The following is a 26,755-nucleotide window of genomic DNA, read 5'->3' on the forward strand; positions in this document are numbered from 1 at the left end:
GATTCTTACTGGACCTTTTGACAACCAAGCACTTCCATTCTGTAAGGAGAGGGAACACTGGACTCTGTGCATTAACTGTACTGCTTGGAGAGCTCTGTGTCGTATTAAAGATACCACGGTAACTAATAAGCACTTGGTTGTATATTGTTCCATGTTTTCCTTCCAATTATCTTCTGTTTGTTTCTGAATCTAAGCCAGGCTAACAATCTAAATTCCTTCAGGAAGCAAACAAGTTGTTTAATACTATTGGTGGGGTGGAGCTTGTGGCCAACTGAAGAGTATGACTGGCCTAAAGGCAATAAATATATATAAGTGACCAGTTATGAGCTGGATAAAATCCCACTTCCAATAACAACAATAAGAAAATAGGGGAAAAAACATTTACAAGAGCTCCCTGAAGGCAACACTACCAAAGAAGAAAAGAAGACTTGGAGCTAAAGGAAAGATTTACTAGGTCATGAAGAGGAAGATTCAACATCATAAAGTTGTAAAGTCGAACTTAAAGAGTAAGTTCTAAGTTAAAGAGTATTGAAGAGAACTAACCTGAGATCCTTAAATATATTATAAAACTGAAATAATTGGCACCAGTGCAGGAATGGACAAGAGACCAATAAACAAAATAGAAAGTCTATCAATGGACCTCAATACCTAGAAAAATTCAGTATGTAATAAAGGTGGCACTTCAAAACCATAGAGGGAACGATGTCTTATTCAATAAATGGTGTTGATGGGAGAGGGTAAGCCCTGTGGCAGAGCACATGCTTAGCATGCATGAGGTCCTGGGTTCAATCCTCAGTACCTCCATTAAAAAAAAGGGAAGAAAAAAAATGGTGTTGGGATAACTGGGTAACCAACAAGGGAAAAAGCTGGGTTCATATCTCACATCTTTCACCAAAATAAATTCCAAGCAGATCAAAGATTGAAACCATGAAAATGCTAGAAGAAATGAAATGATACTTACACAAACCAGCAATAAGGATGATATTTCTTAAATGAACATAAATTCTAGAAGCCCAAGGGAAAAGTTCTATCATTTTGACTGTATAAATTGTCTTTTTAAAATTCTATGCAACAAAATCTTCATAAGCAAAGTAAAAGACAAATGGCAAACAGAAAAATATTTGAGACATATTACAAAGGGCTAATTTCTTCAGTACTGAAAGAACTATCAAAAGTAATAGAGAAGTAGGCAAAAGATGGGGGGAGGGATAAATTGGGAGTTTGAGATTAACTTATATAAAATAGATAACCAAAAAGGCCCTACTATATAGCACTGGGAACCATATTCAAGATCTTGTAATCACCTATATTGGAAAAGAACCTGAAAAAGAATAGATTTACATATATATATATATATATATATACACACACACTTATAACTGAATCACTTTGCTGTACACTTGAAACATTGTAAATCAACTATACTTCAATTTTTTTAAATGAAAAAAGTATTAGATATAGGGATTAGCAGCATATTAAAAAAAGTGTGCAAAAATATAAACAGGGAGTTCACACACACAGACACACACACAAACAATTGGGTTTTACAAACGTAAAAAGATACCTGAACTTACAATATGAGAAAAAAGTTTAAATTGCTCTGAGAGATTATTCACTGACCATTTCGGCAGATATCAGTGATAGCAGGAAATCAGGACTTTCCCTACACTGCTATAGGAAATAGAGATCGGTACAAGCTCTTTGGAGAAAATTGGACAGTTTCTACCAAAAGTAAAAAAAGTGGCTGTAATTTTGACCCCACAATTCTACTTCCGGAAATTTATCTGCTATACATGCATATGTGTAAAATGACTTACATACAAGTTATTGATTGTAAATATTATTGATAATAGCAAAAAGTTTGGAGACAACCTCAGTATTCACCAGTAGGAGACTGGCTAAATAAACTACAGCAATATAATGAAGTGTCATGAAGTTGTAAAATAATGTGAGGAAGCTTTCCATGTACAGCTATCGAAGGATCTCTGGGATACACTGTTTCATGTAAGTCAAGATACATAACTGTATAGGTTTGTGAAAGCAACCAGATTTCACATTGTGTTTAATTTCAATCAGAGATTTTTATTTTGTGGGACCAATGTTCTAACTCTTCTATGGAAACTTAAAATTTTTCTTTTTCTGCCTTAGTCATTTTGGGCTGCTAAAATAAAAACGCCATCGATAGACTGGGTGACCTAAACAATAAATATTTATTTCTCACATTTCTGTTAGCAGGGAAGTCCAAGATAAAAGCACCTTCCTGGTTCTTCCTGCCATTACATAGCAGAAGGGTTGAGAGACCTCTGTAGGTCTCTGTTACGAGGACACCAATCCCATTCATGAGGGAGCCATCCCTAGACCTAATCACCCTCCCAAAGCACCCCCACCTCTAAATACCACCCCGTTGTGGGTTAGGATGTCAACATACGAATTTTGAGGGGAGACAAACATTCCATACACAGCACCTCCCCCTAAAAGAAGATAGTTTTTACCATAAAAAACATATCAAACTCAGCTTTGACATTTTTAAAAATAAAGATTTCCAAATCAGCTTGCGTTTGTATTACACAAGCACCAAAGGGAAACAGCAGAGTATTTACGGTCCTGGAAAAGCCCCATTTATACTATCTGGTTTAAGTTTAGCCTGTACACATTCACCTCATATTTCTTCCATATGAGTAAGCCCTGACAACGTAGAATTCCACAGTGTGCACAATTAGGTTAAAAAAATATTAGAGCCTGGGAGGCAAGAATTTGTAGGTACAGTTAAGTATTCACTTCTACACGAATAGATGGTTGTCTATTTCTATTGCTGCTCTAACAAATTACAACAATTTAATGTCTTAAAACTGCAGAAATGTATTCTCTTCCAGTTCTGGAGACCAGATGTCTGAAATGAGCTGAAACCAAGGTGTCTGCTGGGGGTCATTCCCTCTGGAAACTCTAGGGGCTCTAGAATAGAGTTTCCTTGCCTTTTTCAGCTTCTGGAGCTGCATTCCTGGCGTCCTTTGGCTCATGGCCCTTCGCCATTTTCAAAACCAGCAGCATGGCATCTGCAAGTCTCTAGAGAGATGCTTCAATGGCCACATAGCCTCCTGCGGCCAAACCTCCCTCCGCCTATGTTTTATATTATAAAGACACTTGTGATTGCATCTATGGCCCACCCGGATAATCCAGGCTAATCTCATCTCAAAATCAACGTTGTTCTTAGAAACAATGAAAAGTACATATATGTAAATTTTAAAAATACGTGCAGTGTATTGTATATATGTATTTACATGCAATACATTGTATATGTGCAGTCAAATTGTAACAATTCTACCTAATAAAACTGAAAAATGAAAAAAAATCAACATTGCTAAACATCACATAGCTAAGAAGTGAAGAAATTGGATTTAGGCACAGATAGACATTGCACTATACTATTAAATTAAAAGTCTATTCTTTTTTTTTTTTTGACAAAGCACTCGCTAATTGAGACTCACCAGACTGATTTCGTAACTCACTAATGAGCCATAACTTATTTAATGAACAGCCACGAGACTGTAAATTCCACAAGAGTGACAACCTCTATTTTACTCATCACTGCATCCCTAGAGCCCTCACTTTGACAGACACAAAGTAGGCTGTCAATAAACAGTTGATGAAAGAGCCTCTTACATAGCAATACAGTCTTATAGCTGGAGGAAACTAAGAAATTACCCAGTCCAGAGCATTGCAAACGGCATTAACTAACACTCTTACTTAGATGATTCACATTATGTCATTGGCCCTGTGGACAAAGAATGTCCTTGCCATATCAGTAAACAAAGGATGCTGCAGCCATCAAGTCATCAGCCACTGGCACCCCCCTCACCGCAATGTGCACCTTGAGAGGATTCAGGAGGAAGAAAACCAGGATACTGGCCCTAGGGAGTTAAGGTGCTCATCCAAAGTGCTTTCAATGAGCCTAGATTCTTGCATCTTCCCATATACAGAAAAGCACTAAATTCATCAACTTGAGATGTCTTTAATTAACAGTAACCTTTTGATGTTCTGATTACTTGATTTTTTTGCAAAAACTTGTATATATGCTGGCTCCTCCCTTACGTCTTCGGAACAGTCCCTCAGAGCTACCTCCGTATGTCCGCTGAATAAAACGTAATTCTCAACCTTGAGGTTGTACACTTTTTTCCAGTCAACAATTCAACGGTCAGTGGTAAGGGTGACAACAGAACAGAGGTTTTTGCTTTGTTTTGTTTACATTTCCTCATTCATTTATTCAAAATTATTTGGGCACGTATAAACCTCAAATTGAAATAATTAGATAAAACAAAAACGCAAGTTGCAGAGAAGGTCTAGTTCCATATTGTAAATAATATTTAGCATATAGTAAATCTACAGTAATGTACACCAAATTGTTTATATGTTTTGGTAAAGGGATTGGGATAAATTTTATGTTTTATATTTCTGTATTATTTGAATTTTTACAAAATGTATTACTTTTACAATTACAAAAATGCAATGAATATTTTTTAACCTTTTAATTCTTTAGCTGCAGTATCTGACAGCCTTTGACTTACTCATTTCTGTATTCTACTAACATAGCCCAACGCCCAGCTCAAAGTTGACACTGAGTAAATGTACACGACTCAATAAATTGCATGCAAGGAAGGACTCTATCAGGACGAAGGACGATAATTTTCAGGGTAAACCCCAAAAGTACAAAGTCTTCAATTCATTAATAAGGTTTCAAATCATGTTGACACTGGTGGGCATGTGATGGCTTTTTCAAAGTAATTCAGGTCTAACCAGGTCAAGCACCCTGAGTGCACCTTTTTGGGTCACCAGCGCCTGTGGCACCAAACACAAGACCCTCAACCTGCAAAAAGAAAATAAAAAGATTTGGTATTGCTAAGAGAGTTCTCCAAAATGGAGTCAGAGGCCATTGAGGAAGTTTGACTTATACATGACTCAGCCCAGCTAGAATCTGACCTTTTGACCACTTATCGTCTAACACAGGCATCCAGAACATCTATGCAATGTTCCAGAAATTACAGATACTTATCAAGCCCCTACACTAAATAACTCGTGAGAGTCTAGCCCTTAAGGACAAATATTTCCTTTTTGTATCAGAGTCAATTATAATTCGTGCAAGACAACTTTAACAACCTTGTGATTTTTGCCTTCATAATCCCCTGACTCTTTCCCTTCCCTGAACATTCTATTTCGTTGGAACCTCTGTGTCCCTATTGCAATTCCCAATACCCGAAATAAGCTCTTTGCTCTTTAAAGCCTCAGTACTGGTTACTACTTGACAAAGCCTCCAGACCCAGTTAATGCAGCCACCCGTTTGCGCCTGCTGCGCCTCGCGCATGCGCCCTATCCCTCAGGGACGGGAGGTTCCAGCCTAGCTCTCCCGCTGTCCTAAAGCCCGGGGGGAATTTACCTTCCCTACACTCTCAATTCCACTGCGCCGAGAGGCGGAAGTAAGTGGGCGGGGCCACTCGCGCGCCCCGCCCCGGAAGTGGGCGGAACACAGAGGGCTCCACTGCGATACCCCGCCGCCTCCCAGTCGGATTGCGGCTGAGGCCGGTCCTGGCTTTGTAGCTCGCTCAAGATGGCGGCGCAACCACCCAGCGGGATCCGCCTCAGCGCGGTGAGCAGCCGCGAGGGGTGGAGCGGGCCGTGTCCCATGAGGGCGGGCAGGCGGGCAAGCGAGGGGGGGCCGGCAGTGGGCGGTGGCGACTCGTCGGCCCGGAGCGGCGGCTTGGGCCGCGGCGGGGCCGGGGGAGGCGGCGGCCATCTCTCTCCCGACGGCGAAGCGACTGGGCGGCGGGCAGAGCTGGGCCAGGCGGCGCGGGCCGGGCTGAGTTTCCTTTTCCCGCGTTAGGTTTCTGTTTTGCCTCTGCGGTTTCGGGGCGGGCCGGGGCCACGGCCCCTCCTCCTGGCTCTCTCTAGACTGCCCCGCAGCTGTCGTCCGAGGGCGAGGCCTCGGCGGCCGGCCCGTCCGCCCCTCGGACCGCGGGGACCCTGACCCTAGCGGGCCTGCAGGTCTGCAGGGCGTCCCGGAGCGGGAGGGAGGGCTAGTCTGCGGTCAGAAATGCCCAGCAGCCTTGACCTCCTGGCGGTGGGACGGGGTAAAGCTAGATGGGACTAGTCTTCCTGTTTCTTTTAAATTCCTGCCGCTTCCCTCCAGTTAAGCCCAAATCTCGAGGTTACCGAACTCTCCCATTTCGCCTCTTGTCTCTTGGTCTCGTGTTTGTTCCGGAGCGTCTCGGGTTCCTAGAAATCCTTCAGCATGTTTTGTATCTTTGAATCTTCAGTGCGAGGGAGCGGTCACACTCCGTGAATCAAAATTTTCTCACCCTGAAGTGTGGGCGTGGCCTCTCTACCTGATTGTGCTTAGAAAGTTGGCGTTGTTATGCAGAAACTTGCATCTCCTCTTGAGGAGAACTCCTGCCTAGGAATGGCTGCACCAGTCTCATTAAGTTTATCATGCGAATGGTAGTACTGTTACTTTAAAAATGGTGCTTTGCCCTTTTACTTTAATTCGTTCAGCCAGATTCCTACCAACACCTGGTATCATCAGATTTTAACGTTTTTCCTGGTGAGTGTGACATGGTATCTGGGTTTACTTTACATTTACTTTACTTTGTGGAGTTGAAAGTTTTTCATATTTCACCCTTTTTGGTTTTGGATTTTTAAAAAATTACTTCATATCCTTTGCCCATTTTTCTGTTTCCTTTGGAGGAGACTTGATTTATGAATGTTCTTCACATATTCGGAATAAAGGCTCTTTGGTTACGTAACTGGTTTATTGAATGAGATAGTTAATACGTAGATGGAATACTGAGAGCAACTTTATTCTTTCTTACCACGGGCTTTAAACATTATTTGCTAACTCACTGGGGTGAATCTGAGCAGATTCTAACGCATTCCATTTAGCCTCAGGTAGTGTTAAATCTGACCTTAACTACTTTGAAAGCTCTTACTCGGTTTAAAGCCTGCTCCTTCTCAGATTGGGCCAAATTCTGTCCCAGAAAACTGGTGAGGAAAAGGAGTGAACTTATTTTTTTTCCTTGCTGTTTCTGCAGTTAGATTCTCTTATCCCTTCCCCAGCTCTTCCCAAGTTGCCGTCTCTGTCTCTTCAAGACTGAGAAAACAAAGGGAGCAAGGATAAGGGTCAAGATAGTTTTGAGACTAGTGTTGTTAGCTGGCTCTCTGGGTGTAGCAGCTGTCTATGTGCTATATCTGTCTTTTGTGGGTAATATGGGCTTTTTGGAATCTTATTGACAGAAATCTCCCATCTGCAGTTTATGGACTGGCATTTCCACTGGTCTTTTGCTTTAGGACAGGAGTTGGCAAACTACAGTTTATGGGCCAAATCCAACCTGCCACCTGTTTTTGTATGGCATACTATCCTTAAATGGTTGGGGGGAAAACAAATCAAAGAAAAGTATTTCGTAACGTGAAAATTCTGTGACATAGATATTTCAGTTCCCATAAATAAAAGTTTCTTTGAATAAAGGCATGTTCGTTCTTTTGTTGTAGCACTCAAATGCTTGCATTAGGAGAGGACCTAGGAATTAATGAGCTTATGCATTTGTCAAAAGCCCTAGAACTTAAGGCACAAAAGGTGAACCACGATGTATGCAAATTTTAAAAAATCATTAGGAAGTCTGCGGATCCTGGAAAGGAACACAGAGTGACAGAAACTTAAGTTTTTGGTTTTTGCCTCCATCTTTCTAAGTAAAATTCTGATACTGTCTTGCTGTTTTACAGAAATCCTGCTGTAGATTTAACTGACACATACACTCTTCACCTCCTCTCAGCCTTCTAATGTGTATGTCACTTTTTTTTGGTTGAATTACTATATGATTGGTTAACACTCTTCGCATTATTCACAAACGAGCCAACCAGAACTATGGTTGCATTTTCTTTGCTGTATAGCTTTTTGTTTTCCCTGAAGTTACTAATCAATTTGTATTTTGCTTACTTAGTTTTTCTCTGTACTGATCACTATTTCATCCAAACTTTCAGAGAACTGGAAAATCTTTTCCAGATGTATTTAAGCACACCCAATATTTTGTCAGTTTGGTTGGCTCAGTTGTAATTTGGAGACTTCCCTTTATCATTTTTGGAGGGACGTTTCCTTCCCCTTTTTGTTCTGTCTCCATTCCACCGCATATTCCGCTTTTGGGGGTTACTCCTTTGGCAGGCAACAATAAATTAGGGACTGAGAGTGTGGGTTATGGAACCCTGCCTGGATTCAGATTCTGACTGACAACTGGATGTGTGACCTGAAGGATGAGAGTAACAGTCTTACCACCTAAGGGGTTGTTTTAAAAATTAAACCAGCAGATACATTTAAAGGTCGTATAAAGGTCCTGTGCGTGCCATAAGCACACAGTAAATATTTGCTCTTTTTGTTATTGGCAGCAGTGAATCCTTTCTGTTTTTCCAAAAACAGGTATAGCGTCCTAAGAACAGAGTTCATGGGAAGTATATTCTTACGTCTTTTCTTGGAAATATGTTTATGCTGCTCTTGCCCTTTCCTTACATCTAATTTGGCTGGCTTGTAATTCTAGATTAGGAATGATTTCTCTCAGGATGTTAAAGGCATGCTTGATTGTTTAATAGAGTGCTATGCTTTGTACTGGTGCTTAGGCTGGAAAATCAAGTCCTTAATATCTGGAGATTTTTCTTTTTTATTTGACAAAAATTTTCCCTCTATTTTTCTGTTCTCGTTTGTTTCCTGTTTTCCTTCCCATTGCTTTTTCTTTTCTTTTCTGGGAGATTTCTCCACTTGATCCCCTAGCTTTCTCTTATCATATATTTTATTATTGTAAACACTGTCTTATTCTCTGAATGTCTTTTTAAAATCTCTCTCAACAAAATATTTGTTCTTACCACTGGGCATATTAATCATAGTATTTTTGAAGTGTCTTTTGCTCATTGCATTGCCTCTATTTATGTTCTTTTCACTGTGTATTGTTTTTGATTCTAATTTTACACATTCTCAAGTGTTTGGAGGTGAATAGATTTCTGCTTGTATTTCCAAGTGAGACACTAAATGTTGACCGAAAGATGTTCATACATGGGCACAGTTAGTTCTTTGGTGGGCGTCAGTGTTGGGTGATTAGGTGGAAAAAGCCAGCTATTTTGTTGGGGCACCCTGTGGCAGTATCTGTTGACCCTAAAGAATGGAAGTGCTAGACTATAAAATGAGTATGTTTGAAGTAACTTAAAACTTTTAAAGTAAATTTTTTAAAGTGGTGGAGGGTTGGAGGAAGCTATTCAGAATGGCCTGACACTGTTGTAAAAGAATCAAATAGAAATTTTAGAAATCATTCAGTTTTCCAGAGATGAATTCTACCTCTAGTCTCCTGCCATGGCATATATAAACCTGGCTGCTAGTTCTTCTGGAAGCTCAGCAGAGGAAAGGAGATAGGAATATCACATTGTTCAGTTTGCTGACTTGGTTTTTAATTTGTTTATTATTGTGATAAAATACACATAACATAAAGTTTACCATCATAATCATTTTGAAGTGTGCAGTTCAGTAGTGTTAAGTACGTTGACACTGTTGTGCAGCCAATCTCCAGAACTCTTCATCTTGCAAAATTAAAACTCGGTACCCATTAAAAAATAACTCTCCATTCCCCCTTCCCCCAGCTCCTAGCAGCCACCATTTAACCTTTTGTGAATTTGACTACTCTAGGTATATCATATAAGTGGAATTGTACGTTATTTGTCTTTTTTGATTGATATATTTCACTTAGCATAGTGTCCTCAAGGTTCATTCATATTGTAGCATGTGTCAAATTTTTCTTCCTTTTTAAGGCTGAATAATATTCCACCATATGAATACCCCACATTTTGTTTATCTATCCAACACAAGTATCCGTCAGTGGACATTTGTGTTGCTTCCACTTTTGGCTATTATGAATAATACTGCAATGAACATGGGTGTGCAAACGTCTCTTCAAGACTTGCTTTCAGTTCTTTTCAGTATATAAACAGTATATAACCAGAAGTAGACTTGTTGAATCATATGGTAATTCTATATTTAATATTTGAGGAGCCTCTGTATTGTTTTCCACAGTACCTACACCATTTATATTCCCTCAAAGGATGCACAGGAGTTCAGTTTCTCCACAGCTTCCCTAACACTTGTTATTTTCTGGTTTTGTTGTTGTGTTTTTGTTTTTTTTTGTTTTTTTAAATAATAGCCATCCCATTGAGTGTGATTTGGTATCTCATTGTAGTTTTGGTTTTCATTTCCCTAATGATTAGAGATGTTGAGCATCTTTGGAGAAATATCTATCCAAAGTCTTTGCCCATTTTTTAATCGGGTTGTAGTGTTGTTGTTGAGTTGTAGTTCTTTGTATATTTGGCATATTAGCCCCTTATCAGATACTTGATTTGCAGATTTTTTTCCCATTATTCTGTAAGTTGCCTTTTCACTCTGTAGATTGTGTCCTCTGATACACAGAAGTTTTAAATTTTGGTACAGTTCAATTTATTTATTTTTTCTTTTGTGTCTTGTGCTTTTGGTGTCATATTCAAGAAATTTGCCAAATCCAGTGTAATGAAACTTTTCCCCTATGTTTTCTTCTGAGAGTTTTGTAGTTTGAGCTCTTATGTTTAGGTCTTTGATTCATTTTTGAGTTAATTTTTGTTTATGGTATAGGGTATAGGGTAAGTGTACAGCTTCATTCTTTTTTATAAATACCTAGTTTTCCCAGCACTGTGTGTTGAAAAGACTGTCTTTCCCTTATTTACTGTCATTCCACCCTTGTGAAAAACCATTTGACCATGTATGAGAGGGTTTATTTCTGGACTATTTGCTGAGTTGCTTTTAACCCACCTGCTTTCAGTTGTCTCTGAGTCCACTGCCATCAGTTTCTCCAGAGAACTCCAGTCTTACATGGTTTGCTGAGGGTAGCTGAGGGTAAAAGATGAGTCTGGAGAATCTTAACTGCTTCTTTCAGAGACTTTCAGTCTGTCTGTTTTCATGTAACTTCTAGTACCTTTGACTTCAAAGGTATAAAAGTCTGGGGTTGCCAAGGTTCCTGGCCTGCTTGTTGGTTTTCCCATGTCCTAAGGCTTTGAATTTAGCTCTTTCCAGGCTAATAAATCAGTTATCACGGGTCTGTGCTTTCCAGTTTCTGAACTACTAAGTTTGTCTACTGTTATTACTCACTTCTTTGATTCTTTTGGGTTTATACCCCTTTTTTCCCATCATTGTAGAGTGGTTTCAGGAGGGAGCAGACGTACACACTCTCCATGTGTTCAGGTTTTCATGTTTATAAAGTTTTATATTTAAATGATTTTTTAAAATTTGTAACTATGTGTTGAGTCTAAAAGTTCTGTTGATTCTTTAAAATATCTGTGTGGCCTTCGTTGCATCTCATTTTTATGTGCTTTTCTGCTGGGGAGAATTACCTTCTAAGTGTCTAGTTATTTCCCTAATTAGGGATTCCTATTAGGGCTGATAGTTCTTTCACCTAGTGTTTGTGGAGGGTGGAGGGGGAAATCCTAATACTTATGTATCTTGTTGACTAACGTTTTCTTCTGATAAATTGTTTCCTTAAATGTTACTTTAGATTGTGTACTCAGATATTAAATTCTGACCTGGGGGAATCCTGTGCGGTCTGGTCGAGGCTGTGTCTCACAGTAGTTCTGCATGTTGTATAAATTGAAACACTGAACCCAAGTGAAGGCATGCCTCTTTAAAGGACTTTATGTTAAATTTTTTTTTTAAACCTAGAATCCAAACAAAAACATACAAGCTTCCTGTTAGGCATAGGGCCAGTTACTTCCAAGTGCCACCTTCTCTTCTGCCAGCCATATCTTCTGTCCCCAGTCACCATTAAAATTGAACCCTTTGTATTCCAGTTAAGCAGCCCACTCTGATCGCCAGTGCATTCCCATTTTCAAATCTTATTTTTGTTTTTAATTCCTTCTTGAGGCCCTTAAAGTTTTTTTTATTTTTACATGAGCTCAATTGTGCTTTTAAAGGTATACTTTTAATTTAAACACATGCTTATTATGCTTATTATGTCCCAGGTGTTCTTCTGAGCATTTACAAATATGAAATTATTTAATTCTTTTAACAACTGGGTAAGCTGATACTGTTATCACCCTCATTTTTACAGATGATAAAACTTGAGGCACAGAGGGTTACATTTCTTTCTCAAGATTACACTTCTAGTTAGATAATCCATAGTCTGCCTGCTATGTGTGTGTGTGTGTTGGCTGTTCAAGGGTGTTTTTCTTTCCAGCTAATTACACGTTCTAGAGATGAGACTTAAGAATAGTTGAAAATAATGCTTGTGCTTAATTATCCCAAAAGCCACTGTTTAGATTTATTATTTCCTACTGATTCCTTCTTTGCTTTGTTCCTCTGGGACTCAGTTTGGAGTTGGTGTATAGGATGAATTCATTAAATGAAAATTGACATTCCTGTCCACATGTGAAATCAAAGTATTATGATATGGACCAAAATACCTCATTTCTAATTCCGTACTTCACATCTAACAAATGAATAAAATAGAGGCAAACTAAGGGTTTCGAGTGTTGATTAATCATTTTCTCCCTTGGTACCAGAGATTTTTACACCCCAAGGTCATGCCCCATAGAAAGATTGAGAATGGTTGAGGAATAAGACATTCTTTTTTAAATGGGGGGATGATAGTTGTGTAAGGGGAGGAATTGGGACAGGAAGATCTTCCCAAGGGCTGACCTCAGGTAAAATCTCAGATAAACGAATTTGAAAAAAGGTTTCTTGTGCAATGTGAAGTTTTGGAAATTGATTTTCATTGTAAAAGCTCTTTGTTTTTAGAAAATCTCAATTACTTATACTCCATTATTACATAATGTGTGCCATATTACATGTTTGTATACCATAGAAAGTCCAAATTACATAAACTCCAGTTTGAAGACCACTCTTCTACCGAATACCATTTCTCACATGTGTACTCTAAACACATGCTTGGAAATTGTCTAAAATCAAGGGTGAACAGGGAAAAGTAGACCTCTTTCTGACACCTTGTGGCAGCAGCTGAACACTACAAAGACAGCTGGTTAGATTTATAATCTTATCAAATTTCTAGGGCTCTTCACAGGAAACACTTAAAGTGCCTCCTTTTTCCCCTTAAATATGAGATAATCTGTTCAAAATGAACACAAAAATGTCCTCATTCCATGGAAATACTCCATATTGAAATCTTCAAGCCTCAGCCTTTTCAAACCATTCTGTACACTTTTATACATTTGATGTCTATATTACTCAGAAATTTAGTTTCCTATAGCATGAGGTTGATTGACATAGTCTTCCATACTGTATTACCACGTAAAATCAGACATAAAATGGAGATCAAGAAGTTTCGTTGCATTTGAACTGTTGTTTGACATTGTTTGAAGGCTTTATAGATAAATGTGATTCCACTGCCACAAGTTCAACTATAAAGAAGTTGGAGAGACCATGAGAAAAGCCCATTGATTAATAAGCAAAGCTAAGTTTATTAACTCTAATGGACTAAAGGAGAAAACACCTCTTTGACAAAGTCTTGGTTTTATCTCATGGTAATTTTGAGGTCGGTCTTCCAGGGTGGATAGCATTGGGGCTGGGCACTGTATGATATGGCTCTAGACTGATAGACACAAGGAGGCAAAGGTTTTGCAGCAAATCTTGATGAGAAACTCTTTAATTGATTTACAGCCATATCTTCCAGGAATCTAAGCTAGGTTATATCTTCCAGGTATATCCTGAGGCAAACAGCTAAGTTTTGCTTGGTCTCAGTGTTAATACTGGAATAGAAAGTTATTTTGGCTTCTTTTCTCAAAATTAAGACCTTAATTAATTTACGTGAATCATTGATTTGTTTCAGCTTTGCCCGAAGTTTTTACATACAAATTCTACTAGTCACACTTGGCCATTTAGTGCGGTTGCTGAATTAATAGGTATGTAAAATGATGTTTCATATATAATCTGTTGCTTGCAAATTGAAGTTCTAAAAAGTTTTTATTGAAAAGTGTTATGCAGATGTGCTTTTTTAAAAAGCCAAGTGTATCTCAGTGATAACATTGGTAAAGCTTACCTAGTGTAACAACTGCTCAAGTGGATGTCAAATTAATCACTGCTCAGCCTTCCCTATACTATTATCAAATTATTTCCCTGTACTCCTATCAAATCTAAGTATTTTAATTTGCAAAGTTCATATGGCATTTATGTTGAAAATATTTTCATTCTGATTATAAAAGAAATAGGACTGTTGCCAGAAAGTTAGAATTATATATTTTTTCAATAGTTGGAATGTATTTATAACGGTGGATTCATTTTTCTGTTGTTAGTAAGTAGAAGGATTAATGTTATATGTTAGATTTGTGATAATTTCTTGGTTTTTCCAATAGATAGAATGATCAAGATATAAGATTGTATTTAAAAATGTTTCAATGAACATGAGAAAAACAAGATTGTGATCGGATTTGCATTATAAGTCATGATTTTTTTCTTAGTTAAATTGATATACATGAATTTTAAAATTTAAGCCTATTTGAGAAACAGATAATAAAGGAAAACTATATCCTCAGGAATTCTTAGATATAGATTCTATATCAAAGAAGGGTCCTATGTTGGATGTGTAAGAAAAAGAAAGAAAATTTCAGGACCCTTCTTTTCTGCGATATAGCTAGATTTTCTAAAGTCTCACAGCTAACGTGTGCTGTTCACATGTAAACCCTGAAGTGCACATTAAATAATATTGCAGCTTTTCATGGTCATTCTTTTTTATGGCAACCTGGAGGAGCTCCTCAGCCTGGGATTGTTCATTCATACATAGTGCTTCTCTAGCTTTGGATTAGAGCAACTGAAAATCATGGTGCTCTTCGTGGTGTATCAAATTTTAAGTTTTTTTTATGAAGTTAAAGTGATTGATGAAAGATTATTTGATTTTAATTGTGGTCTTATGGAAGGATAATTTGGGAATCATTGTGTTATAATAAAGACTTCAAAATATGTCTCAAGAAGTATTTTTAGTCAGTTAGGGATATTCAGATCTTAGTTCACAAGTTGATTTTATTACTATTAGCTATTGCTGAACTTTTGTTTGTTTTTCTGTCATATAGTCCTTCATACTTAACCTGTTCTTAGAGAAACAAGTATGCTAGGCAGGGGTGTTAAATGTGGAGGGGTACAAAGACGAGAGAAATGTACAAGCCATCAGAAACTTTTGTTGGATTGAAAAGGGCCACAATTTGAAGAACTGTATATAGATGGCAAACTTGCATCTGTGTACGTAGATGAGCATACTGTTTTCCCATTTATTCAGTAACCACATTGTGGACCTTCCATGTCAACTTGTAATGCTGTTGACACCCAGCTCTCAGTTTCCCTTATGATAGCTAGGCTAGTTCTTCGGGCAGAAGAAGACCTTCCTGTCTTGTTCATCTGTTTAGTGCAGTGATACTTCTTGCTTTACACTTTTTCAGTGTAGTGGGTACCAGCTTGGCGCTCTATATAACAAATGGAGGGCTTTGGATAGAATTAATTCTGTAATAGTCAATGAATGATATATGGCACAGTACAGTTTAGATTTCATGTTGTAAAGTCTTAGGAATTCCTAAACATTTCAACTTTCAAAATTTCCTTAAAACACATTGTCCTGTTGCTTGTTAAAGGATTGTTCAGAACTAATTGCTCTTCTTTAAATGCAAAATCAAAATTTCTCAAAACTTCTGGTTCCCAGATAATGCTTACGATCCTGATGTGAATGCTAAACAGATATGGATTGACAAAACAGTGATAAGTGACCATATATGCCTGACATTCACTGATAATGGGAATGGTATGACCTCAGACAAATTACATAAAATGCTAAGGTATGTAAAAGTGTCACACTTGATAAAATCATTTGCTTTTACCTTGTTCAGGTGTTTCATGTGTCATACGTATTGCCAGTAGTTATCTTTTAAACACAAAATGTATACCTGGTGTGCTCTATTCTCTAAGTCTTCTGTCATTTTCTACTGCTGTTAGATTATTAGGCGATCCCTGTCATTCTCATCACCCCTCCCCATGTCTGACTTACCTAAAATTCCACCGTTCCTTTAGAGTTGTAGCACATTAACATCAATTATTTATACTTTTGTGGAATTAGTTTGAACTAATGAAACATAATACTTTGGGGAAGGGGGACTGGTAATTTTTGAATGAGTCAGAGGATGAGGAAGTAGCATAGGCATAGGCCTTGGGCTCTAGAGTCACAGAACAGAATGTCAGGATGAAGCCAAATGTGCCTGAAATGGAACCTGAGATACTGGTACAGGTACAGGGTAGAAGGAGGATTTGGCAGCAGAGACCTTTCTCCTGTCCCTCAAATGCTCCTTATGCTGCCAAACAGTCACATTGACTCCATCGGTAATCATAGTACAGCAGACTTGCTGAGAATAAGAGAATCATAATTCGGAATAAGAGAATTATAATTCGGCCATTTAGCCAGGATGTGCCAGGCAGTAAGCTCCTGTTCATTATGTGCAGTCCTTGCATCCCTGTGATGTGGATTTGGTTTCCTTCATTTCAGAGATGGGAAAACAGATTAAGACAGATTGATTAAAAGTAATTTACCCAAGATTATACAGCTAGGAAGGATGAGGCCAGCATTCAAATTTAGGCTTGTTACTTGATATTACAGCTTTTGAATTGAAATAAATGAAGTTTATACCTATTATTTAATTTTTTTTCTTTTTAGCTTTGGCTTCAGTGACAAAGTCACCATGAATGGTCACGTCCCAGTTGGATTGTATGGGAATGGCTTCAAGTCAGGTTCTATGCGTTTGGGTAAAGATGCAATTGTTTTTACCAAAAATGGAGAAAGCATGAGCGTGGGCTTCTTGTCTCAGACCTATTTGGAAGTCATAAAAGCAGAACATGTTGTTGTCCCAATAGTGGCATTCAACAAAAACCATATCCTTTTGATTTTGAAATTGAAACTCTGAAGAAATATTATGAACCATTCCATCCTTTGCCCTCCCCTCCAGATTCTTGTTTTTCAATCACGCTTTCCATTCTAGCTCTTGTTCCTATCCACTGCCTCTGCCCTACATCTGAGGCTAAACATTTGTTCTTTTCTGTTCTCTGTTGGAATTGTGCCATGGAAATCGTTAACATAAAGTGATCGCATTTTATGTTGAGCTTCCCGTAGCTCTCTTCTTCATTTCAGTCTTACCGTGGTCTATTAAGACTTACGATCTGACTTGAAATTTTCTTCAACAACCATGAAAAGCAAGATATCTTTAGGAAAATGTCTTCTGTATAAACACATTCAAATATTGGAAATCATTAAATTAGTTAATAATAATAGGCTTGCTCATATTTCATTCTTCTTGGTGTTCATTTGAAGTCAGACTGTCATTGTAAAACTTAGAAAATAGTTTAGGAAATGATTTTTCTGTTTGTGTTGGTTTCCATATTGTAATTGTGAAAAGTATGTCATTGGTCTAAGTCTTTAACTTAGGATATACGACAGATAATTAATTCGACAGAATCAAAAGCAAGCCTTGCTGCAATTCTGGAACATTCTCTGTTTTCTACGGAACAGAAATTACTGGCAGAACTCGATGCTATCATTGGTAAGAAGGGGACAAGGATCATTATTTGGAATCTCAGAAGGTAAATGTTCAGCTAATTGTTAACCATTTGGGAAGTAAAGTGCATGTGTGGAAACGACTTCGTTACATTCATCCATTGTTACACAGAGTAGAAACATCGGATGGTCCTCATTTTATGGCATAGTTAATGAAAGTAATAACAGATGAGACTTCTGTGTTCCTAAGTCCTTGTGAGGATAAAATCCTTTGCAAATAAGATTTTAAAATTTAGGATGAATGTGATATTGAGAAATCTAAGAAATATTAAACCATAGGAATAAACTACAAATAGTGATGTCTAAAATTCTTTAATTCTTGTGCTTTTCTGAGCTTCTGTATTCTTTTTTTTTGTCTTTTTTTGTCTCCCCTCCCCCCACCCCATTTTTAAAAATTTTTTGAGATGATTGTAGATTCATGTGTAGTTATAAGAAATACTAGATCTCATGTACCCTTTACCCATTTTCCCCCAGTGGTAACATCTTGGAACACTGTAGTACAGTAGTACTATTGATATTGACATTGGTACAGTCAAAATACAGGACGTTTTCATCACTACAGAGATCCCTTTTCTATCCATATCCACTCCTTAATCCCTGGCAACCTCTAACATGTCCATTTCTGTAACTTTGTCATTTTAAGTATATTATATAACTGGAATCATACAGTGTGAAACCTTTTGGGATTAGGTTTTTTTCATTTAGCATAATTCTCTGCAGATTCACCCAGGTTCTTGTGTTTGTTCATTTGTTTTCCTTTTTCTTGCTGAGTGATACTGCATTGTATGGATGGACCACAGTGTGTTTACCAGTCATCTGTTAAAGGATATCTGCGTTGTTTACAATTTTCAGTTATTACGAATAAAACTATAAAATATGTGCATACAGGTTTTTGTGGAAATACGATTATATTTCTAGGATAAATGCCCAAGAGTGTAATTGTTGGGTCATATGATAATTGCATGTTTAGTTTTTTAAGAAACAGTCAGAAAGTGCTTCTACCACTTGACATTCCCACCAGCAGTGTGGGTGAATACACTTTTTCTGTACCTTCCTGGATTCCTTTTCTCTTCTCTTTGCTTCTCTTTTCTTCCTTTTCTTTTTTCCTTCTTTCTCTCTTTTTTTCCCCCTTGCTTTTGTTCCCCCAACTACCCTGACCATGACTCCAAGCTAATGAAAAAGTTGGATGTCAATTAACAGTAAGGTTTATATCTTTGTTAACTAATAGTTATTTGCTTGCTTATGGTGAAGTTAAAATTTAGCTCTTTTAAAAAATTATTATTTTTATAGCTACAAAAGTGCAACAGAGTTTGATTTTGATAAGGATAAATATGACATCAGGATTCCAGAAGATTTAGATGAGACAGCAGGAAAGAAAGGGTACAAGAAGCAAGAAAGGATGGACCAAATTGCCCCTGAGAGTGACTATTCCCTAAGGGTATGTATTCCACTCTATTTGTGGGAATGAGGAAATCATCAAATAATGGAAATTACGTTATCCACTTGTGTTAGAAATGCTGCCAGCAGTCTCTAAGTGAAAGTATCTTAGACATGAACCAATTTATTAAATTTGTCATGTGTGCACTGGTTGTTTTATTTACTTAGAAAACAGTTTTTTAATTGCAAAGTTATCAGGTCTAACAGTGCTTATAAAAGTTCTTTCATGATGTGGTTAATTATTTGAATTGGAAATACTAGAATCAGTATATCCTGTGATGGCCATATTGATGAATTCAATCAAAATGTTAAGTTACTCTAGATAAAAAATTCAGAGTATGTCTCTTTAAAATTTAAAATATTCTAGAATCTATACATACACACACACATTAATTGATATCTTAAAGCAATAAATTATGTATAGCCTACAAATAATGTACGCTAATATAATTTTGTGATAAATATCTCTGAGATTTGACCTTAGACATGGGCATGTTTTTAAGATTGAAGGCAGTAAGATCTCAGTGTGATAATGTTGATATGATAGTAACATTGTCACTATGATGATGTATACTAACTTTTCTCCTTTTTTGTGCTGAAATTTTTTTCATAACTCCAAGTTGAGGATACATTTGACATTTACAAGTTTCCTAAGTAACTTCTTCTGAGATGCTAGCAATTAAGTGGCAGGTATTACTATTCCAGTATATACCCCCGTGTGTTAGTGAAGTATGTCCTAGTTGTTAAGGAAATCTTGCTCAAGAATATCCAGAGGTGTCTAGAGCAGATGGTGTAGTTTTAGTATAGCATGACATAAAATGTTTTGAAATATCATTAATGAAATTTGTAAATGACAGAACCACTAGTTTTGAAATCAGAAGTTAGGGGGGGAAGAAAAGTAAGAGATATGTACAAATTTTAGTTTTGTGTTGAAATTTCTGTCTATCCTTATTGAGTTACTCAATTCATTTCCTTCAGAGACTTCTGATAGCTTGGAGGCAGGCACAGAAGAGCATATTTTAACATGTTTTAGGATGCAGAGTTTGGTCAATATTCTAAAGTATCTAAACCTTCATTCATTAAGAATTAAAAACACATTTAGATGACTGCTGATTGTTACAGCTCAGTTTTGAAAAAGTGCTGTTCTGCTTAAATGTTGGTGCATTATTTATGATTTTTTTTCCTTTGAAAGCTTATAATAGTCCCTTATGTTCATATTAGATTTTGCTTATTTTTCCCCAAATAAAATTTATTGATGCTTTTCAAATTGTAACAGCAGTATATGTACTTGACAGAAGAGTCAAAATACAGTACTTTTTATACACAGAAACATTTTTTTAAAATTAAAATGAGATCATACCATACATGCTTGTTTTGTAAGTTTTTTTCACTTAACATCTATGTAGGTCAGTAGATTGTTTTCTGCAAATCATTTTTACTGGCTCTGGTAGATTGAGTTTATTTTTAATAAAAACTATTCAAATATTAACTAATACACCTTTATAGTATTTTATTGTCTAGTTAATTGGTCCTTTATCCAAGCAAGGTTGTAGCTTTCTTTTCAAATACATGTGTATGTTGAACAAATCCACAGATAATTATTTGGAAAGGACAGATATTGTTGTGTGTCTTTGCAGGCTTACTGCAGTATATTATATCTAAAGCCAAGAATGCAGATCATCTTACGTGGGCAGAAAGTGAAGACCCAGCTAGTTTCGAAGAGTCTTGCCTACATTGAACGTGATATTTATCGACCCAAATTTTTAGTATCCTTTTTATGATGCTATATAGAAATAGATGTCAATCAAGTATATTTACCTTCCCCCTTTCTCCTTTTATCCTGATATAGAATCTAATCCTTTCTACCTTTGCCCTTTTTTAATGCAGCTTTGGACTCAAATAATGAAATAGAGTGATTTGAAGGGAATGAGGTGGTGTGTTCAGAATTTTCCTTAACATTTAAGACTAATAAAACAGTGAGAATTACTTTTGGATTCAACTGCAGAAATAAAGATCATTATGGGATAATGATGTATCACAGAAATAGGCTCATCAAAGCTTATGAAAAAGTTGGATGTCAATTAAGGGTAAGCTTTATATCTTGAAAATGTCTGTAGCTTTTATAAAAGTTAGGATAACATGTTACTGGGCAAAATGTGTTTAAATGTCAGTGTTTTTAATAACATTGGTATGGAACTTGAACTTAAAATACTTTTATACTAATTTTTCATTTGATCTTGAATAATCCGATGAGGGAGGTCAGAATATTTTATCTCTGTTTTACAAATGAGGAAATTGGGGCTAATAAGTTTGGTGACTTGCTCCAGACCTAGCAATGAGTGTGGATCTCAGGCACAGGTGCACGTCTTTTCACTATGTTTAAATAAGGATCCTTGATGATTTCGTGCTGGAATGAAATTGGTTGGTTTTAAATAGTGTTGACTCAGTAGCCTAAGAAATAATACCAGATAGGTGATTTGCTTTCCTAGGTTAGTTCTGAATATGTTAGAGTGTTCGTCCTAAACCATTCCCGTTGTTGTGGGATTCAGTTTAGGATGACGAACATTACCCACTGTATCAGTTTATCCTTTACACAGAAAGGTTTTTTTTTTTTTTTTTTTTGGTATGTGTGTGTTAAGAATTTAGTGATAAATTCTGGAATTGAGCTTTGTTAAAAGTTTTAAGTCTAGACATATTTTGTTTTCCAATTCTATGATTTTCATTTTCTATTCATTTTATTTCATTCTGAATCTTTTGTAGAACGATAAGTGCTCTACACAGTATAATAGTGTGGGTGTATCTTGAATATTATTCAACAGGGGTTATAACTCTGTCTTACACATTTTATGTGTTATGAGCCCAGAATATATAGCATTCTTACAAGAGTAAATAAATAGAACTCCCATATGATCCAGCAGTTCCACTTCTGGGTGTGTATATCCAAAGAAAATAAAAACAGTATCCCAATGTTCATAGCAGCATTATTTACAATGGCCAAAATATGGAAGCAACCTAAGTGTCCATCAGCAGATGAATGGATAACATTGTGGGTATGTACACACACACACACACATACACATACATGGCGGAATATTACTTAGTCATAAAAAAGAATGAAATGTTGCCATTTGCGATTAACACAGATGGACCTGGAGGGTATTGTGCTCAGTGAATTATGTCAGACAGAAAAAGACAGATACTTTTTGTTATTTATATATGGAATCTGAAATAAAACAAGTAAATGAATATAACAAAATAGAAATAGACTCACAGATAAGGAGAACAAACTAGTGGTTACCAGTTGGGATGAGGTTTGGTTGAGGAATAGGGGTAGGGGATTAAGAGGTACAAACTACTATGTGTAAAAATAAACAATAAGGATATATTGTACAGCACAGGGATTTTATATTTTATAATATTTTGTAATAACATTAGATGGAGTACAATCCATAAAAATGTTGAATCACTGTGTTGCATACCTGAAACTAATATAATACTATAAATCAACTGTACTTCAATTAAAGAAAAATAGTAAATGAGCTTTGGGCTCTTCTTTTTAGTTGCTAATTTCAATCAAAAAATAAATCCAGAAATCTGACAGCCATGATATGAGCTATCAGTAACTTTTATTTAAAACTCTAATTTTCATTTGTAATTGGACTAGTAAATTTTGCCAGAAATACTCTATAATTAAAGTTCTGAATTTCACTGGTCATTGGGAATGCATTTTTGCTATTAGACCTTATTTTTTCAAATGCTTTGAGATTCAAAAGAAACAGTGTGTCTGCTATAGAATATGAATTTTTTAATGAATTTGACTTCAGTAAGATACATAGCTCATTTTTCCAACCCAGTTAAATTTGCGTTATAGATAATTTCTAGTTTAAATTTGACTTTGTTATAGCCAACTTTTTTCCTTTTTTAATTATGTACTTAATTTACAATGTTGTTAGTTTCTGGTGTACAGCAGATGTTTCAGTTATACATATATATATAATCTGTTCTTTTTGAGATTCTTTTCCATTATAGGTGATTACAAGATATTAAATATAATTCCTTGTGCTATAACGTAGGACCTTGGTGTTTATTTTGTATGTAGTAGTGTATATTTGTTAATCCCAACTCCTAATTTATCTCCTCCCCCATCTCCGTTGGTAACTATAAGTTTGTTTTCTATGTCTGTGAGTCTATTTCTGTTTTGTAAATACTGATTTTTTCAATCCAAGAAGTTCATTTGTGTCATTTTTTTAGATGCCACATATAAGTGATACCCTATAATATTTGTCTTTCTCTTTCTGACTTACTTCATTTAGTATGATCATCTCTAGGTCTGTCCATGTTGCTGCAAATGGCATTATTTCATTCCTTTTAATGGCTGAGTAATATTCCGTTTGTGTGTATGTACACCCCCACACGTTTATCCATTCATGTGATAGACATTTAGGTTGCTTCCGTGTCTTGGCTGTTGTAAATAGTACTGCTGTGAACATTGGGGTGCATATGTGGCTTCCAAATTGTATGAAATGAAGAACCACTGATAGTTTTTAGTAGAGTAGCATTATGATTAGGTTTGTGTTTTTTTCTGTAGGTGTAGCTGTGAAAAATTTCATTTTAGAAGTTAATATTTCATTTTTTCTCTTTGTATATCAGTTCAGTTACAGTTGTGAACAAAATATATGTTAATCACATATAGATAATCAGAATATGACTGTGTACTTTGAGTTCAATGTTTTAGCTAGCAGATTTTAAAAATTAATTCAGCTGACCTAGGTTTTTATTTTATCACAATTCGCAACTGTTTGTATAACTTTGGATAGACAACTTTAATTTTTTTAAAGAATTTCTTTTGTTTTTTATTTTGTTTTTATTTTTAATTTTTGGGGGGTAATTAGGTTTATTTATTTATTTAATAGAGGTTCTGGGGTTTGAACCTAAGACCTCCTGCATGCTAAGCGTTCACTCTACCCACTGAGTTATACCCTCCCTCTGATGACTTTGATGACTTTAATTTTTATCTAGCAAACTTGTGAAATATTATGTGCCAAAGCTTCTGCTACACTGTGAATGTTGGGAAGAGTTAGTTGTGGTTTCTACTGTCTAAGAACTTGCATCCCAGTAGAGGTGGTCCTTTTTCTCTTGTACAGAATTGGGAATGATAATAACTGTCTTGAATGAATACCTAACAACAGTGGAAGTGGTTTTGGGGGAAGAATTTTTTGTATTTAGGAATTACCTCCCAGAAAAGTAAATTACCTACCGGACACTGCTTTTCTAAATGCCGTGAGAATCATGAGATAGAATATAGGAAAATGTTTTGTACAGATCTTAAATCTTTGTGGAGGGGTCATTGTTTTGAGCATCATGCCTCACGTTTGAAATGCCAATTTCATTTTATTTTTCAGGCAAACAACATGGGCGTTGGAGTAGTGGGAATTATAGACTGTTATTTCCTAAAGCCAACTCACAATAAACAAGATTTTGATTATACGAATGAATACAGGTATGTTACCTATTTAAATGATTGAGTTTTTATAATTTATTTTGGAAATACTTTCATAACTTTCTAAGCTGAATTTCTTTCTATTTTAAGGGAGCTTGCATAGAAAACACATTTAGTCATCTTCTTCCAACCTAGGGATTATATTCTACTCCATCACAAATAGAAGTACATTCTCTTCTGTCTTTATTGATGAAGTATTTCTGAGATTTGTAGAAAATAGAGGAAGTTTCTGCTTTTTTGGTAGCAACATTTTTTTGTGTGATATCCAGAAACTTTGATCTTAGATGGGAACTTTAAGATAATTTAATCCTATGTTCTTTAGACAGAAATACTCATATCTTTTAAGAGTGGTCAGAAGCCATAAAATAAATATGATTATCAGTTTTACCTGTAAATTTAGGAAGGACAAACCGCTGTCCTTATGAGTACATATTGTGAAATAGAATGCAAACTTCATATAAATATTTGTGGTAAAGACAAAGATAAATGCTATAGGCTCTTCAAGTAAAGAACAATTAAAGTGGAAGGAGGGAAATGATAAAGGTAAGAGCAAAATCAGCAAGTTAGGAAACACAATAGAGAAAAATCAATAAATATGTCATTCAGAGTACAGTACTGAGACAGAAGCTACCCGTTATTTCAACAGAGTAAATACAAGGAATTGTTAACCAGGATAGTAGGAGATGATTACTGAAAAAGGTAGAAGAGGACAGTAGATACCCAGAACTAGCAGACAGAAAAGAGCAGCTGTTACCTCTAGGTTGAAAAGAGTAGACAATAAAGGACCTGGGAGAGGGTTCCTGGTCCCCAAAGTCAGAAATTCAGCTCTCTTTGTAGAGGTCATGACCAGCGCAGGAACAGGCTACCTGTTGTGGCAAGAAACTTGCCAGGAGGCCTGTCCAGTTTGGGTCTGTAGATGGGGCCTGCCTTTGGCCAGGGAGTCGGCTGACTTGGGCTGGAGCTGTTCTGCAGAGGAGACCTGACTTTGCCCAAGGGTGTGAGTATGTTGGAACTAGTTTCTGTTGCTAGAGGTCCTGGGCTGCTGGAGCCAGCAGCAGACCACGGGAGGGAAAAGCGTGGACTGAGCACAGCTGGAGTTCCTCTGGGAGGCCACGGGCTCTGGCCAGATAAAAATGGAGTACCGGACCTGAAGGGCCCACCCATGTCGTGCTATTCTCCCCGGTAGGTTTCTTTCCCCGTTGACCCAGTGTAACTTTCCTCAGGCTGGCAAAGGATAAATTTTGACAGGATTAAGCTCCACTATCACAAAGAAGAGTGAATTTGAACCTGGAAGACAGTAAATCAATAGTTGACACAATCAAAAAGCCCAAAGTTTGTTCTTTGATAAGATCAATGAAGTCTATAAGCATCTGGGGAGACTAAGGAAAAAAAGGAGAAAAGCAGTAATCATATTAGTAATGAAAAGGAGGACATTACTACAGATCTACAGACAGAAAAACATCAAAGGGATAGTGTGAATATGTTTCTTTACCATTTAAGATATGGATAATATTTCTTTGAAATTGAATCACATTTTTAATTCATATTAAGTTCAGACATTTAAGGAAGTGGTGGCACTAGTCTTACCCAGTCATTCAAGGTTTTAAGACACCGTATAACTTTGGTAGTGAACTCATGAATGCATTACAAGAAAGAAAATTTATGTCAATGTCTCTCATGATCAAGATATAAAATCTTAATTGAATAGCAGATACCATCCAGTGACATGCAAAAAGGATAATAACGTTAAAACTAAGTGGATATATTCCAGGGTGGCGTGAGTGGTTTTTAATATTCAGAAATCAATGTAATTCATCACATTGATGTTAAAGAAGAAAAATCTCATGGTTGTTTTCATAGGTGCAGAAAAACACTTCATAAACTACAATACCCATTTGTGATTTGGGGGAAAAAAAGGAACTCTTTCAAAACCAATAGCAGAAGGACATGTTAGCAATTCAAAGTATTTACGAAAAAACACCAGTTCCTGATGGTGAATTGTTGATGGCTTTCCTCTTAAGAATGAGAATGAGATAAGGATATTAGCTATTTAGTCACCATTGTTCTTAAGGAAATAACCAGTACAGAATAGCCCCCCCCCCAAAAAAGTTCTAAGGATTGGAAAGGAGTAAATTGTTTTCTGTAGATGACAGTATCAAGTATATAGAAAGTCCAAAATAATCTGCAA

General features: G+C 36.6%; 1 protein-coding gene and 1 long non-coding RNA gene across 5 annotated transcripts in view; one reads left to right on the forward strand and one right to left on the reverse strand.

Annotated features, from left to right (window-relative positions):
* Positions 1-4,508: 4,508 nt before the first annotated feature.
* LOC116284228 (uncharacterized) lies at positions 4,509-5,558 on the reverse strand. Its single transcript, XR_004193984.2, has 2 exons — positions 5,429-5,558; positions 4,509-4,861 (listed from the first exon to the last, which is right to left on the reverse strand). It is a non-coding gene; the product is annotated as an uncharacterized lncRNA (long non-coding RNA).
* Positions 5,469-26,755, forward strand: part of MORC3 (MORC family CW-type zinc finger 3) — a 34,899-nt gene continuing 13,612 nt past the window's right edge. Inside the window, exons 1-9 of one of the 4 annotated variants that reach the window (XM_072968958.1) lie at positions 5,469-5,638; positions 13,878-13,950; positions 15,735-15,867; positions 16,737-16,950; positions 17,508-17,656; positions 18,921-19,068; positions 20,705-20,833; positions 21,032-21,154; positions 24,470-24,567. In XM_072968958.1, the coding sequence (XP_072825059.1) occupies positions 5,600-5,638; positions 13,878-13,950; positions 15,735-15,867; positions 16,737-16,950; positions 17,508-17,656; positions 18,921-19,068; positions 20,705-20,833; positions 21,032-21,154; positions 24,470-24,567 (1,106 nt within the window). In that variant the 5' untranslated portion in view covers positions 5,469-5,599. The other 3 variants (XM_072968976.1, XM_072968967.1, XM_072968960.1) reach the window with 3 other exon arrangements.

Source organism: Vicugna pacos, chromosome 1 (genome assembly GCF_048564905.1).
Source record: "Vicugna pacos chromosome 1, VicPac4, whole genome shotgun sequence".
Classification (NCBI taxonomy): domain Eukaryota; kingdom Metazoa; phylum Chordata; class Mammalia; order Artiodactyla; family Camelidae; genus Vicugna; species Vicugna pacos.